The 17,127-nt window shown below is 43.3% G+C and overlaps 1 protein-coding gene across 1 annotated transcript in view; it reads left to right on the top strand.

The window, feature by feature from the left end:
- Positions 1-487: 487 nt before the first annotated feature.
- Positions 488-17,127, top strand: part of EFCAB2 (EF-hand calcium binding domain 2) — a 34,257-nt gene continuing 17,617 nt past the window's right edge. The window contains exon 1 of the mRNA XM_052806525.1: positions 488-783. Coding sequence (XP_052662485.1) covers positions 756-783 — 28 coding nt within the window. The 5' untranslated portion in view covers positions 488-755. The remainder of the gene's footprint in view (positions 784-17,127) is intronic.

Raw genomic sequence — 17,127 nt, 5'->3', positions numbered from 1 at the left:
GTTGCATCTTGCCGGAATATTAATATTTATATTTTCTCTACTTTCACAGTTTAGAGTCAGAAGAACCAGGCATCACAAGTGTGTCTGCTAAAACACACAGCTAAATTTAAACTGCACAGTTTTATTTAATATCGCCAAGACAGAATATTTTAGCTGTTTCGGCACGACGGTATTTAGAATAAAATGTTCCTTCACTTTCTGCAGCTCAGATACAGGGGAATCTCTGCAGTTGCTGGGAAAACTCTGCTTGCAGGAGAAACGGAGTAGCGGCAGGTTTGAGGGTCCTGTGGGGAGCCTGGCTGCGGGGACAGTGGTGTGTGCCCCAACTCGCAGGCCAGGTGCGGGTTTCAGTCATGTTTTCCATAGCTTTAGGCCCTAAACCCCAGCGTGGGGTGGCACGGGGCCCCGGGGCCTGGGGAGCAGGCCGGGGCTGAGCCCCCGCACTGGCCTCCAAATTCTGGGCTTGATCGACGTTTTGGGGGGGACTGCGGCCGTGTCTCCCTGCCCGCGGCAGTACTCGGGGCCGGCACGCAGAGCCTCCAGCCGACGACCTCCATCATCTTTCACTCACTTTGTACGTTAGCAGGCCGCGAAGGCCGCAAGGGAAGAGCGTTCCCGGGCCAAGGGAAGGTGGCTGCGGCTGTCAGCCCGGCCGGGCAGGCCGCGGGGAGCCGCGGCGGCTGCGAGGAGCGGCGGCGGGAAGAGAGGGCCCGGCCGGGCCCGCGTCGCCACGGCGACGGCGCGGGGCTGCTGCCATGGCGGAGAAGGAAGGGAACGGCGAGGGTAAGGCCGGGGCCGGGGCCGGGGCCGAGGGCTCCCGCCCCGCGGCGTGCGCGGGAGGGCTGGCGGCGGGGACCGGCCGCCGCCGGGCGCCGGCCGAGTGGGGCCCGCCCTGCCGCGGCCTCCGGCCTCCCGCCTCCGGCGGGCGAGGCGGCGGCTGGCGGGGTCTGCCCGTCACGGGGCTGGCGCCAGGGAGGCACACGGACGCGCACGGGGAGACACAGACGTACATACGTATGCGCGTGTATGCGTGCATTTATGCATGTGTATATGAATGCATGCACACGTACCCATATATAAATACACCCCCTGCCCCCTCCCCCGGCCCCCCCATTCATGGTGGCCACACCACTGCCTCCACCTCAGGCCTGCCCCCGCCTCAGGGCGAGGGGCTTCTCCCCTGCGCTGCCCGCTGCAACGGCACCCGCGGCCTATGCCACCCGCGGGCGATGGCCACGGGTGCCGGCTGCCTTACGGTTGTGTTACAGCCACGCAGGGCGCACCCGGAGTTGATGGTGGCGAGGCTGACTGCCTCGTCATGGCGTGGGGTGGCTTCCAGGGCGGCCGGGATGGCTGGACCAGCCGCTGGAGCCAGTTGGTCATCGCCCCTTGCAGTCATTTCTGGATGCATCGGGCACTCTCTGCCAGGAAAAAGTAATCTGTGCTGCTGATAGCACCATGGCTTATTTTTAGAGGCAAGCGTGTTCTACTTTAGGGAGTGTTGCCAGAAATTATGTTCTACAGGCTGAAGGTAATTCCTCCTGCAATGATATTCAAATACCGTTTGAAGGAAAACGTACTTTCTGTAAAACTCACAGTATTGTGACTTCTAAAATCCATCTTTTCTGTAGTAAAGTTGTGTCTGTTGTAATAGTTTGCAAATTTTGAACATTGTATATGAAATAATCTAAATAATGGATTATTTCGTCTTATTTGGGAAAAAACTAATATATTCTGTAGAAAAGTCCTGTATAAATAGTTGCTGTGGATGGTGCTGAATGAGTAATTTGATTTTGGTAGAAGTATTTCTAGTGTGCACTTTGCAGTATAGATATGTTGCAGAAGTTAAGAAATAAGACTGATGTAGCTTCAATGAGGACTGTTCTAAAAGTATTATTTCTTTTATATTGTTTTTCATTTTTGTGTAGTCTTGTGAAAGCATATTTTTTGCATCTTTCCCATTTTGCAAATGAAGCTGAGGCACAGTGCTGGCAGAGGTAGATAGAGATGATAGGATAACAGCCTAGAAGTCTCCTGAACCATCTGAGAAGAGGGAGTCTGGAGTTCTGGCAGGTTAACAGCAATATTGGGAAATTCTGGCTCCATATATTCTGGACACGCATATGTATGATACTGAGATTTTGCACCGTTTTGTCAATCCACAGGCAGAAACTCTTGGAGAAGGAAGGTCATGGATTTTTGATTGCTTGATTAATGGCTTTTAATGCTGTTTTTGTAGTTTCAAGGTGAGAATACTTTGTAACAAGTTCAATTACTGTATTACTGAAGACAGACTCTCTTGGGTTTTTTTTACACTTAATGTTTTTTAACATCCTGTAAAACACTATTCCCAATAGAGTATCAGATGTCATCTTCTAGAGGAAAATTGTGCTGTCATCCTAAATGACCTTGACCCATAAACTCCATTCCTGGCTCTACCAGACTTCCCAATGGATCATGGAAAGTAACATACTGGGCTTTAGTTTCCTATCTGTAGAATAAGGACAATAACCTGTATCACATGGGCAAGGCATCTGACTTATCTTTTGTCACTCATGAGAATCATAGTCTGTTATTAGGCAAACCAGTTGCTTATTGCCCTATAAATGTGTCTTATTACTATAAACATGGTTGAAGTAAGCTAACAGTCAGTGTCTCATTAAACTGCAGAAGCAATCCCATAAGAATAAGTCACTTGCACCCATTTCAGAGTTGCTGTTAGACTTCTTGCAGATAGCAGTTAGAGGGTTAATTAGGATTCCTTGATTCTGGATTCATGCATCGATCATGCTTTCTTCTGACAAGCATTCCACATCTATGCAAACTGCAACTTTTACTTTATTATGCTTCAAACAGAGCAATAACATTAGTTGTATTGTCAAATAATTACTCTTTAGGGTATTCCTCTCGGTGCTTTGTAGCATTGCAGTTCCACCAGCTTTCATGGTAAAGGTTTCCCTTAGGTCCTATTATTTTCAAGTTTTGCCTTCTTCAAAGTTAAAATGCCTGCTTAAATGTTGTACAGATATACACGATGTACACAAGGAAAAATGGTGAAAGGCCAAACCCTGCAACCTCATGTACATCATGTTACTCACATGAGTATTACCCTCTAACTTATGCAATTCTTGTGAATAAAATCTTGTATGTGCATAAGTGTTAATGGGATCATGCCCATACTATCTGTAGCTACATGTTTTAAGTGTGAATTTATATCACTACATTTGTGCTTTCAACATTGTTTAATGTTTTTTCTTCATACCCATCTGATTACGCTAGACTGTTTGCTTAATTGTTCTCTTCTGTATATTTGTCCGTATCTTCCCTCCCATCATTCTGTTTCTTTCCCTTTTTCTGCTACTTAATTCAGTCTGTCTGTTCTTCCATTTGCCCTCAGATACTCTATTTGTAATTTGACATAACATGTCAGTTTTTCTAAGTTTTAATATCTCTGATCTCAATACTGATGTTACTAGAACCTGAAAGCAAGATGTCAGACTGGTAGTGCCTGAAGTAAAACTAGACAGAAGACAAGACATATTTTTCTCCAGCTGGGATTTATGAAATCACATGGAAGTACATAAAGGAGAGAACGCTCAGTGTTCCTATATCATTATGGTAATGTTATGTAATTGATCAGTATTGGAGCTTTTCTAAGACCATATTCTTTGTGCCAGTTAGCACATATTTAAAATGCAATTAATAAGTCATGAATTTTAATCCAAAAGGAAGTACATTAAATAGTCTGAGCTCCTGTTTCACCCACTTACACCCATATGAAATCGAGTAACTAGTTCTGGATAGCAGATGTCCTCCAGAAAGATACCTGATTCTGATGCGAATTGCTACGGAGATGGAGAATAACCATTCTGCGATGATGGTTTTCTCTGGTAAATGATTAGTAGTTGCTCTGGGTAGTTTGAGTTACAGCTGCAATATGTAATCAGGCCTCACAGATCCTCTTCCCGACTTACGAAACAGTCATGTGGAATTTTTTAGTGGAGATGGGAGAAAGTTTTCACCCCAATTTTAGTGCCTTATGTAAATAAAGTAATAGTGTGTTCAATCATACATACATGTCTGCTCTTTAACTGCCCTGGTTTACTGCCTGGCACACTGGTGAAATCAGAGATTTACTGGAGTTTACATTTGGTAAGAACTAGCTACATATCCCATTCAACTACTACCTTCTTGCAAAGAAGCAGAGTTGCCCCTGCTTCACCTGCCCTGCCGAATCCTCCCACATCTGTAGGTAGGATCTAAACCTTCCCTCTCCGTGTCACCTGGCTCTGCCTGGATTCTGTATCACTAGAGATACTGAAAATGTGCTATCACTGCTCATTCTGTTTTAATAAACTTACAAGTCCAAGCTTAGAGAGCCTAGTAGCTGCCACGAGCACTGTTGGCAGTCGTAACCATTAATTCTGCTCAGAGCACACTTAATTAACGTCAGAGTTTCAAATCTGACACAGAAAAGCGCTGAAGCTGTCTATGACTTTGGGGAATCCCACTGAATGGGATAATATGATGTACATGACGCTTAAGCACATGAGTACATTTAAGGGTCTTGCTATAGTGAGTATTTAAAAATGTATTTTTGAGGATTTCACAGATAAGCATCAGCATTTGAAAGGCACAAAAGCTATGGATTAAACACTCACAATAAACCTTCAGGCTAAAGTAGTCCATCAGACAAGTTATCTCTAATTTAAAAAGTGGCAGTGTTTCATTTATGGAAAAAAATACAAAATTAGTGTGAGCTGTTAAAAATAAGTAGCTTTCATAGGGCCCAAGCAAGCAATATTTCGGCTCTAGAAGAAAATCTGAATATATGAGATCACTTAGGAAATCAGTGTGCAGTTTTATCACAGTGGAATTTACAGATGAACACTATGAATATTTTTATATCCTCTTGTTGACATTGCTGTGAGAAATTACGTGAGAAAAGTTTATAGCTTTTATTAGACTGTAATGCAGTTTAATATGCACCTTGACATCAATCTGAGTAATGTTTTAATATTTGTACTTATTTGAGAGTGAAACAAAAAATAAATTATGTCCATCTCCCATGGAAAAACAGAAGCTGTAGATCTGATCCTCCTGGCTATATTCCTGCAGTAAAAGTTGATCTCAAATGGATGTAGAACAGGTAATTGCAGATTGACAGGTTTCTTGTTTCCATGGTGCATAAAATGGCAGAAGTTTTTTGGTTTGGCTCTACTTCTAGCTGACTTACTGAATAAAACATTGGCTGGTGTGCAGAAAGGCTTTAAACTTTTTTGTCTTTTAAACAATGCCCACCAGCAGATACGCGGTCCTGACAGGGAGCTCAAGAACTCCCACAAATTATCTTTCCAACAATAGTTAACATGTTATTAAGAATTTCCATGTCTACATACTAATTATTCTGAGATCTGAGGTGTTGGGGTTCTTTCTGCAATTTAGGAGCACCTTATTTTGTGTGAACAGATACCGCTTCGTTGCTATTGGCGATAAAATGTGGTGGGCTGAAGGCTGTGGAAGGGAAATGGTCTTTCGGGTAACAGAGGTCTGATGTGAACCTGTTGTCGAACGTGCTCAACGTTTAGCCCCCAGGTGGGAGGTGGCCATGCAGACAGAGGTGCTGGTCACACCACCGCTCTGCCCTGGCCAAATCCGGCTGTGGGGTCCAGCTGCCGCTGCTGCCGTTTCTGCTATGGGGATATGGTTGAGGCGGGGGGCAAAAGCTGAAAATAGCTCCTACACATCCTGTGAAGTATCCTGAGGGGAGAAGTGGCCGTGGCAGCGATGTCCCAGCCCAGCCTGTGTGGAGGTGAGCCTCGCGCCCGGCGCAGCAGAGGTGGCAGGATGGGCACAGGACAGTCAGAGATGGGGCTGGGGGTGCTGCAGAAGGTGTCCAGAGAAGCAGGGAGCTCCCTGCGCGGAGCTGGCCGGTACCCGGTGCGGGGGTAAAAGCTGTGGGCATGGTAAGGGGCAGGAGGTCCCAAAACCTACCTCTGGCCCCCACGGCTTTTGAGGTTGGATTATGTGCTACCTGACAGGTCTCGGGAGATATTTTTAGGAGTGGTCTTTAATTGTAAATGTCCATCTTTAAGAAAATACAGACTCCCAACTTTTTGGAAATACGACATCCTTACTGTTCAATGTTACGTAGGCGTGGGTAGTATGTGAAAGCCTCATGCATGTAAGATCGGAAGGGATTTCCTTGAGTCCAGCCTGGGGCTGTATACAACCATAACTTTCAAAAGCTTACCAAGCTCCATCTTAAAAATGGTAAGGATTATTGTGTCGCTGGTGTAAGGTCACAGGAGGTTCTGGACCATTACTGCTGATGATCAGGTTGCAAATTAGACATGAATTTTGAAATTTATCTGTGAACAGCTTGTATCCTTTTTTTTACCTGTTTGCCAACTTTCTCCTTTAACTTAGCCTGCCTCAAATGGTTATAGAAATAAGTCTTACTCCGCATTGATGATAAATGTAAATGTCTTAAATTTGTCAGCTGAAATGCTGTTCAAATTTAGAATATTACTCTTAGGCAAACAAAAAGAAAATTGGACGTTCGTATTCATTCACAATATGTAAAGAAAGTGATTTAGCACTGTAAGTGATACTTTCAAGACGGCTCCTTAAAAAACAAGCAGCTGCAGCAAACCCCTGTAATCCCTTGCCATTTTGTTTCACCGTAACAGTCTTCCTTTGCTTGATAAAGCCCTCATGCCAGAGTAGTGCAGATAGAATTGCAACCAGTCTAGAAACTGTATTTTTTTTAACCCATTTGAGACCCTGTCAGGCACATTGAAGGGCTTGTGATATGATACATAACAGCATGTATTAAAAGTCATACTTAAACCCCTTCATTCTTCTATTATATTGTAGACAATTACAGTTCTTTCAAAAGAGGAAAGTTTGCAAACTGCTGTATTCTAGCAGTGCTACTGTGGTGCTGTAGTTAAACTTTATAATGGCTTATGTTTAAAATAAATTAATTCTTAGAGCACTAATACCCACTTGAGTTTGGTCCCTGGTTCTTGACCACTTGAGCAATCAGTGGCAGAGGCAGTTTAGTAGGCATATTCAGTTTATCAGATGTTTGATGCTGCCACACATGCGATCAGATGTACGTGCATGCTGTTGGTGACAAGTTATACCGTGCCCTGTTGGGGCCATCCCACGTCATTGGCAGAGTTGTCCTGGTTTTGGCTGGGACAGAGTTAATTTTCTTCCTAGTAGCTGGTATAGTGTTATGTTTTGGGTTCAGTATGAGAAGAATGTTGATAACACACTGATGTTTTCAGTTGTTGCTAAGTAGTGTTTAGACTAAGTCAAGGATTTTTCAGCTTCTCATGCCCAGCCAGCAAGAAGGCTGGAGGGACACAAGAAGTTGGGAGGGGACACAGCCAGGAGAGCTGACCCAAACTGGCCAAAGGGATATTCCATAACATATGATGGCATGCCCAGTATATAAACTGGGGGGAGTTGGCTGGGGGGGTGGATCACTTCTCAGGAACTAACTGGGCATTGGTCAGCAAGTGGTGAGCAATTGCATTGTGCATCACTTGTTTTGTATATTCCAATTCTTTTATTCTTATTATTGTCATTTTATTATTGTTATTATTATCATTACTATTTTCTTCCTTTCTGTTCTATTAAACTGTTCTTATCTCAACCCACGAGTTTTGCCATTTTCCTTCCGATTCTGTCCCCCATCGCACTGGGTGGGGGGTAGTGAGTGGGCGACTGCGTGGTGCTTAGTTGCTGGCTGGGGTTAAACCACGACAGAGTGAGCTGCTGTTGTGGGGCACGCAGCAGCATGTGCATTACTGCATTTTGGTGGAGCTTGGTGTGGTGCATATGTGTAGTAGTGTGCATGTGTGGGTGTTGGAGTTGTCCTTTGTGGCTGTGCCACCCGCTTCTGGGGCCAGCACTGTGGAAAGTCCAGGAAAAATGGGGACAAATGCCTTCTGTGACCACACAGCATAGCAGCATGGGTTGTGTTCTGCCAGTGTCGCAGCCAACATAAGCTCTTCCTTTTCAGCAGCAGCTGGAGCTATAGCAAGACTTTCCGCATCACCAGGAGAGCTATATATCCTCACAGGACAGTTTGCTGTTGGTGATGAAAGAGACTATAAGTATGGGCTAGAACATAACTCTTTCATTATATCCCAGGTGTGGCTGAGATGAAAGATACGGAACAAATTGCAACAGTGGAGATGACTGTTTTTGCCAGCTCTGAGCTGCAACAGGAGTGCTGACAGGTACAACTGCCAGAGTTGGGATTTCAGGGATGTGCAAGACATCCCTAATGGAGATTTATGCTGAGCTTATCTCTGCCTTATGAAAAGGGAGACTGCATGCAGCCGATATTGACTTTAAAAAAAGTGTCACGATTGTTTTTTGCAGGCCAACAAGTGCCAAGCGCTGGCATTTCTTTCACTTCACTGTAGGAAGGATAACATAATGACTTTCCTCAAGAGAAGTGTAAGATAACTAATTGTGTATTATCTGTGAATCACAGGCATATAGGAGGCTATCCAGATCTATGCATAGATGGGATGTCCTTGCTTTCTTTGGATGACTGGAGGCATATCTCCACATCCTCTGCTCAGAAGGGAAGATCTTTATATCAAAAGGAAAGGATTTTCCCCCATCATTCTGCAAGTTAGTGTGACAAAGCATGTTGCTTCACTGCCCTCAGTGTCAGTTGCATGCAATGGCAAGTATTTGGCAGCTTGTCTGTGGACACCAGCTGGCAAAAGGAGAGCTTCACTGTCAGAGCTGGACCTGTGCAAATAATTAGGGTGAGCAATATTAATCAGAGCTTGCTGCTTTAGTTCATGAAGCTCCAGGCTTTGTGAAGTCAGACTCGGCCACAACTTGAGTAGCTGCAAAACGATGACGTGCTTGGCTGGCTGAAATCTAGGTCATTATTGAGACCTGTTAGGTCCAATTTGGATATGTGTTTCTTCCTGAGAGTCCTTATTGCGTGCTGCTTCCAAAGTAATAATCTGCAACAGTTGTGAGGCCTGTGGAACTAAAGCAGCATGGCTATGGCCAACTGCTTGGGAAGGCAGGCAGAGCCAAATCCTGAGAGCTGTAGTTGAGCATTTCATGCTGTGTCCTGATTGTTGCTCTAAAAATGTTACAGCTACTCCTGACAAAATGTTTGACAGCTTATCAAATGAAAATGCCTGTTGTTATGATCCAGGACTCAATAGCTTGTTCTGTCCTGTAAGGCCACTGTAACTGTCCCATCCCAGAATCTTGAGGCCCATTTCAGCCGCTCCTTCCCTCCAAGAAGTGCAAAAAGGCAAAACGGATTTGAGGAAAAAAAATATGTTTGAATGCATGACCAAATATTAGGGGAACAAAAAAGAAACTGGCTTTTCTACAAGGACTTTGCAACCACAAATGCACAAAGTGTGGGCAAACAGACTTGTGAGAAAGCTGGTAAGAGAGGAACCGCTATGGTCAGGGTAGGTGCTGTTGTATTTTGAAAGATGCTCAGGAGGACTGCTGAGCGTTTCTGCTGTGAGTAATGATGACTCCAGATTCTTTCAAGCTCTAAGACATTATCCCTACTTTTTATCTGAGGTTTGGGCATACACAGGGCATACCCCACATGCATTGCTTCTGTTTCCCAGTGCTATGTGTTCCCCAGAGGATATAGGCAATAAGCTGTATGTTACTGTTCACAGTGTGACCCTGCACTACTTAATACAGGGGTGACAGTGGGTTAGGATACAAGGAGTAAGGCGCTTAAGAAGGTCGAGTCAGGGCATTAGCTCTCACTATTGACTGTTTCAGAGCTCAGAGAGACTTTGTACTCAGGGTGATAAAAATCTGTAAGCTGTAGCTATAGGGAAAGGTGCAAGACAGAGCTATGAACTGGCACAGCAAGGTGCTTGTCACTGGGCACTAACCACACTACCCCCAACAGCGAGGGGGACAGTGAGAGATGGCAGGAGGGGCTCAGGGCTGTGGGTGGTGGAGCTGCATGAAGTCCTTAGAGCAGCAGCAGCACAACAGTAAATTGGAGCTGGAGGAGGGCTGGGTGCCAAGCATTTGCTTGTGCACTTCCCTGCTGCTTACAGGTAGTAATCCTCCTGCACAGTATCATCTTGGCTCGTCAAAACGTGTATGTGGGAATCCAACTTGCATTGCCATTTCCTAATGGAAGGGCTTCTGCCTACTACCACCAGCGAGGCAGTGGACGATGGCCCCCACTGGACCATTTTCCTCGCAGATGTAAAATGAATGCTGTAGCACGGCTTAGAAATTACTCACTAGAAAATGTGTCAGAATGGCTTGCAATTTTAATGTGAATTAGGCCAACTTGTGGTTTTCTTTTCTGACGTTTTTTTTCTGGGCATGCTGCTAGGTCCAGAATACTTCATCAGCAGGAGAATCTAGTGCTGTATCCAGGTCCTGGTCCCAGCCTGCACAGTTCCATTTCCAAGGCCCGGACTAGCCCGTCTCGGCTAGGTGATGCTATGGGCCACTGCTTGGGCTTGCAGCAGCTCAGGAATCCCTGCCAGAGTCTGTCTTGTCTTAATTGCTTTGACCTGGAACATGATGGATGCTACATCCCAGATGCATGGTCATACCAACCGGCCAGCCACTGCACCTCCATTTCTCCTCTTTGGCAGACACAGGCCAAATCACAAATTTGTTCTGTGCAGTGAAAGTAGGAAGGACTCCTTCCATACCATCTCACCAAAAAAAATTTGAAAAATTGATCATTCACCAAACCTCAGATAGTGCTTCAGGTTTGAGAAAATTGAACTCTAGCTGAGTACAGCAAGGTAGTATTCTTTGATCATTTCCCAGGATTGCAGGCTTCTCTGCTGATGCTTATGAAGGCTGGTGCTTCAGTATATCTAGATATATATCTAGATACAGAATATCTACACAGATTGCGTGCAGTAAAAACATCAGGGCATATTTTGTTGAGCTTTTCCTGGGACACATGAAGTGCTGTCACTGACATGGATTGATATGTACCTGTGTTGCATCACTCAGACTAACTACCTACAAGAGAATGGATTTTTCCCTAGCAAACCATATGATTCCTTCCCCAGTGCATCCCAGGACTGTGTAGACTGAGCTTGCTGTCACCAACAAGCTGCTCAGGAACTCTTTGAGTGGCAGGAAGGAAGGATTTTCTTGCCTGTAGGGCAGGGGAGAGACTAATGACACGTGGCAAATGAAGAGATGCAATTATGATGACAAAAGCACAAAGCTGGGAAAGAAGGTTCAGCAGAGCAAATGGGTGCTGCTATCCTGGAGGGAACAGTGCTCCAGGGCAAGGTGAGCAGAGTCAACTGGCGGTGTCAGCCACCTCTGCCAGTGTGCATTTCTGTGTAAGCAGCTCAGCCAGGTAATAGGAAGGGCAGAGTTGTATCCCTTACCACATCCTCAGCCCATGCTGCTGCTTTTTTTTTTTTCAGGGGCACCAAACTTGCAGTCCGTCTTCCATATGTCTTCCTCATGAGCAAACCCACCACATGTCGAGCCCTGAAGAGCACTTAGTGGAGTTTTACAGACTGTAAGAGGCACTGTATGACATTAGCAGGACTCCTGCTGGGACCCAGTCCCACTCAGCCACTCCTAATATTTAACACTCCCTGCCCCTCTTCCCTTCACTTGCAAGTTCTGCTTGGTTGTAAATAGTTTCAGTAAGTTTAGAGTAAGTTTGGTTTGTGTTTTGTGTGTAGGAAGTCCTTATGCCTTTTATTTCTTTGACAAATTGCAATCCTCCATTCTGGGGACCTCCAGGAAGGACTGGTGGAACCAGGGAAATTAACGCCTCTGTTCCAGAAGCCTGGGCATGGGGAGGCTGTCAGGATCGTAGTATAGGAAGGGATGCAGAAAATAGTGGTTTATTGGTCCCCTCCAACATATGGACAATTTTGTGTTACAGCAAGCATCTGTCAAGGAATTTGCAGAGGTAGCAAGGGTATCCCTTGTAATTTGCCCTTCTCCATTCCCTTAGGCAAATGCATTATCTGCAGCAAGCCCAGGCAGTGGTTGTCGTTCCACTGGGGCTTCATACTGACCTACTTTGCCATTTGCATCCCCTGGCTTTAAGAAATACAATGCAAGCTCTGGACAGAGCAAGCAAACAGGATCCTGGTAAGGATGTGGGAGTCAGGTTTAATACAGCAGCTGTTCAAGCTGTTTTATCATTATGGCTCAGGGCATATAGGTATGAGTTATCAAGTACTGAAGATACAGAGTGATCTCTGTGGACTGGTGTGGGGGCTGTTTGCCCAGCACAGCCCAGGCAAAATAATGTCATCTTGCAAGAGCAACCAGAAGTGACAGCATTAAAATGGTTTTGGTGACCTACAAGAATGTGTACCACAAGGGAAAGAAATATTTTTTCCATTGATGAAGAACTATATTTGATCCAGAAGGGAGGGCAGTAGACAAGATTGACTGTGCCTCCAGCACCTTTGGGGAGAGATCACTGAGAGAAGAACTTTGTGAATGGTGGATATTCACTTTCAAATCTGTCCTGGTTTCAGCTGGGATAGAGTTAATTTTCTTCCTAGTAGCTGGTATAGTGCTATGTTTTGGGTTCAGTATGAGAAGAATGTTGATAGCACACTGATGTTTTCAGTTGTTGCTAAGTAGTGTTTAGACTAAGTCAAGGATTTTTCAGCTTCTCATGCCCAGCCAGCAAGAAGGCTGGAGGGACACAAGAAGTTGGGAGGGGACACAGCCAGGAGAGCTGACCCAAACTGGCCAAAGGGATATTCCATAACATATGATGGCATGCCCAGTATATAAACTGGGGGGAGTTGGCTGGGGGGGTGGATCACTTCTCAGGAACTAACTGGGCATTGGTCAGCAAGTGGTGAGCAATTGCATTGTGCATCACTTGTTTTGTATATTCCAATTCTTTTATTCTTATTATTGTCATTTTATTACTGTTATTATTATCATTACTATTTTCTTCCTTTCTGTTCTATTAAACTGTTCTTATCTCAACCCACAAGTTTTGCCATTTTCCTTCCGATTCTGTCCCCCATCGCACTGGGTGGGGGGTAGTGAGTGGGCGACTGCGTGGTGCTTAGTTGCTGGCTGGGGTTAAACCACAACAAAATCAATGACACTTTAATATGAATGGTGTTTTGGAGGCAGTGTGAACTATGGATTTAAACACCTTTGGATATACTAGGTGATGAAAGGCATTGACTATTTATGGCTTCTTTTCCAGCTTGATGTGGCATCCTCCATGGCCTGTTTTGTTCTATGTTGTAGTGTCAGTTAGATTAGGAATTCTAGGAGGAACTAGAAGCTTGACTGCTTATCAAGGCAGCAATAGTTTCTATACTTACTTTGTTTCTCAACAGTTGAATTATTTTATTAATTGCCCCATTAGTTTTGTTAGTTCTGGTTCCCACATGTATTAAAACATCTGAATCTATGGTAGATTAGAATGCCATGGCATTTAAAATACCGTCTGCTGAACAATCAAACCCTAGAATAATATTCAGGATATCTTGTTTCATCAGGTAAAGTTACTGGCAACTTGTCGCTCCATTAGTTGCCGCCAACTGACTATCACAAACTGGATATATTTTGCATATTGGTATATCATTGCATTTTTCAACTTTGAGGTTGAAATGCACAGTTTTTATAACATTGTTTTTAAGTCTTTAATGAATTTGTCAACTTTTAACTGAAATAACCAAAATATTTCCATTGTGGTTGATCTGAACTCTTTTTATTTTTTTATTACTAACATAGTTCTATAAAATAGTCTCATTTCCATAGCCAAAGCTTGAGTCAAGATAGTGCTTAATTTTTTACATCACTTTATTATATATTTTGCCCATGTTACAATTGTCTCATGTAAAGAAGACAAAAAGGAAAAATTATGTTTAATATTTTTGTGTCAGAATTCGAAGTAACTTTTGCAGTTAACTTTGTCACAGCCTTCATCAAACTGACAGCCTGTATTTTATTATTAGACATCAAATTAATTACTTGATTTTTCTAAAACTCTATTTGCTGCTGGTGGTTTTGTTCTCATGGTTATTTGTACCATGTGCCATGGGGCTGTGCAAAGATTGTTCTGATTGCTCCACTCTGAGAGCTCCATTCTGTGTATCTATTTTTAAATATAGTCCCTTTATTTTTATTCTCTATTAGTTTTCCATAAGGCAGTTACTGTGGTGGAAACAACCAGGTAATTTTTCAGCTCTCACATGTACTACCATTAGGAAAAGAGGTATGACAATAGGGTGAGGTTATGCTCTTAGTCCAAGGTTGCTCGCATACATGATAACGAGTGTAGGGTTTTGGTTTTGTTGATTCACACTGATGATGGGGTTTGCTTATTTATCTAGGTACCATATGGTGTATGATGCGACAAACATAAATGATAGGGAGCAATGATATGGCTAGTTCTCAACAATTTGAAAAGCATGAAAGAAGAGTCTTTTGCTGTTCTTGAGACTTCATTTTTGCTTCTTTGAGAATGCTTGAAAGTGACCAATGCAGAAACCAGTTAAGCTTTTTTATTCTCCTACAGGAAACAGACTGAAATTCAGATTGCCTAAGTATCATCTGTGATAACATGGGATGCTTCTCATCCAGGAAAGAAAGCATTATTCCTTTCCTGAGTCTGCAGGCCATAGCTTGGATCCCCAAATTGGAGTAGGTACCACTGTCAGTGAAGACCGCAGCCTGGTCATTTCTTGGGAACTGATGTATACCAAATTTCATGATGCTGCATCTTTTATCTCTTCATTCAATCCGAATGGCTAAACTCAGGTGACACATTTCCCATTGGGGCCATCAATACTTTGTGTCAACCTGTTTTCTTCAGATTGCAGTTCAGGAATGGGTTTATGCCTTCTGTGGAGGAATCAAGCTGCTTTATAAACCTCTTGGTTTTCTTCAAAATCTGCTTGTTTTGTCTTTCCAGAATGAAGACTCTTCAATGAGCACATACATTAAATTATTTCATTACGTATCACAAGACACAAAGAAACAACATTGCATATTCCCCAAGCTTACAGCTTAATCATATTGTTCCTTTATTTTCTGGTATCTAATATAGTAATATCATACATGCTATAGGAGATACAGAGTAGAGAAAAAATATTTCTCTTGCCTGAATTTTTTTAGAACACGGCATACAATTACTGTTTCAGCATATTAGGCTGACTGTATATTAAGCTTCCTCTGGAATTAAGAAGGTCACTAGAAGAAATCTAATGTATGTCTTTTCTTCTACAGAGCAGAAAGGTCTTGCCAATAAGTCAGATTCAAATGGCCTCAAGATTATTTTCTCCCCATGTTCCTTTTCCTCAGTAATTTCCTTAAATTAGAATTAGTTAAATGCTGTAAGGTTTTCTTCTTTGGGGTGGGGCAAGGTTTTGAATTATTTTTAAGTCAGTCAAGCTCCCCACACTTAACATGAAGGCAACACAAACATTTGTGGCAGAATAATTTAAGGAGTTGTATACTTTGCTTTGGAATTAGGAAAGAGAAGCAGTAGTGTGGGAACAGCTTACGCTGATGTCATCAGCAAGAGTTCATCTTACGACACCACACTGGCTTTCTCTTTTTGTTCTGGAAACACAATGTCTTGATAAAACTGATGAGCTTATTTGAGAGTGTTTGAGATTTCACCTATGTTGGTGATGCTGAGTATTGTGACTGCTTTTTAATAGCTTGACCTAGGTGATGGTCCTGTTAGCACTTGCTTAAAAGCCCGATTAGATCTCATAAGAGCTAATTGATAACCTCCTCAGAGTTGCAATTGTGAAGTCTCCTACTGTTTTTTTGCTTCTTATTTAAGCAACTATACATTGTACATTTCTTCTCATTAGAACTACAGTCAGATTTGGGGTTTTTTTTTCAGTTCTTAGGCCCTTATTTCCATCTGTGGTTTTGTGAAGGATTTTGGAAGAGATCAGATGAAACAGTGGCTGCAAACATCAAAGACAAATCTCTTTTGCTTTTTAGTTCATCCCTTTCATTCTTTTGTCCTGTACACCTAGATAATAAATTTGGAATCGCCCTTAAAGGGAACATGGTATTCTTCAGGAATAGCACCAGTCTCCCTTCTTACTGTGGAAGTGTTCCTGCATCTTGATACGTTTCTAGGATTTTAACTCCATATTAAAGCTCTAAGGAGTAAGATCTGTTTAGCTATTTCTGCTTGTTGGCCAAACCTTTTTTAGCTCAACCACCTTCTCACCTCTCCTTTTTGATTGGCATTGTATGGCAAGACAGAGAGTATTACTTGTGATTTTGGGGATGATGGGAAGAGCTAGGATTTGCAAAGGATGGTCATAGGGGCCTTATGGAAGACTGCTGGAGCAGTGTGGGGAGGGTGGTTAAATACCGTAGCTTGGATCCATGAAAGAGAAGGTTCACTGAAGTTGAGTGGAGATTGCAGGGGCCTTTAAGACTCACATTCTGTCATGTGGCTGCCTGCACAGTTATGTCCCCTCTCATGTCCATTGCCTTCTTAAAAATGTTCCTGTTCCGTACAATTCTGTACTTCCTGCTCATAAGCCCCAGTTAGTGGATGGGGAGATCTACAAAAGAGCTGTTAATAACACCACTTTTAAATAAAATCAGAACAACAACCTGTAAATGACTCTAAAACTGTCTGTCACTGAGTTGGGATTGTGTCCCTTGTCCTTTCAAGTTCAGCAAGGCAGCCCCATGTGAGAAAGGGTTCCTGTCACCAGAGACCTCAGGGGTTTCCTCACACCTGCTTGTAACCATAACTTAGTACCATGAAGAGAGAATGGAGTAATTAATGAGGTGTCCACATGCATATAGGCATTTAAATATAACTTTGGCCATATTTATTAAAATATACCTAGATTAATGTTTACAAAGATTACTATTTCAGGTGTGTTGAGCAGTAACACTAAATAATAAAATCAAGTCCACTGGTGCTTCTACAAATCAGCCCTTAATTTTACTTTTTACATAGTACAAAAAGAGTTTTGGAGTATTGCATTGTGTTAATAGGTTCATCAGGCTACACTGGGACTAAACCTTTTCCTGTGAACAGCAGACAGATGCTGCTTTCCAGCATTTTAGGTGGTTGTTTAATGTTGGCCTACCTAGTCTTTTGATACCTCTTTT

The sequence above is a fragment of the Harpia harpyja genome, chromosome 13 (genome assembly GCF_026419915.1).
Source record: "Harpia harpyja isolate bHarHar1 chromosome 13, bHarHar1 primary haplotype, whole genome shotgun sequence".
In the NCBI taxonomy this organism is placed as follows: Eukaryota; Metazoa; Chordata; class Aves; order Accipitriformes; family Accipitridae; genus Harpia; species Harpia harpyja.
The sequence above is the reverse complement of the archived record's forward strand: the minus strand, read 5'-3'. Positions and strand labels throughout refer to the sequence as shown.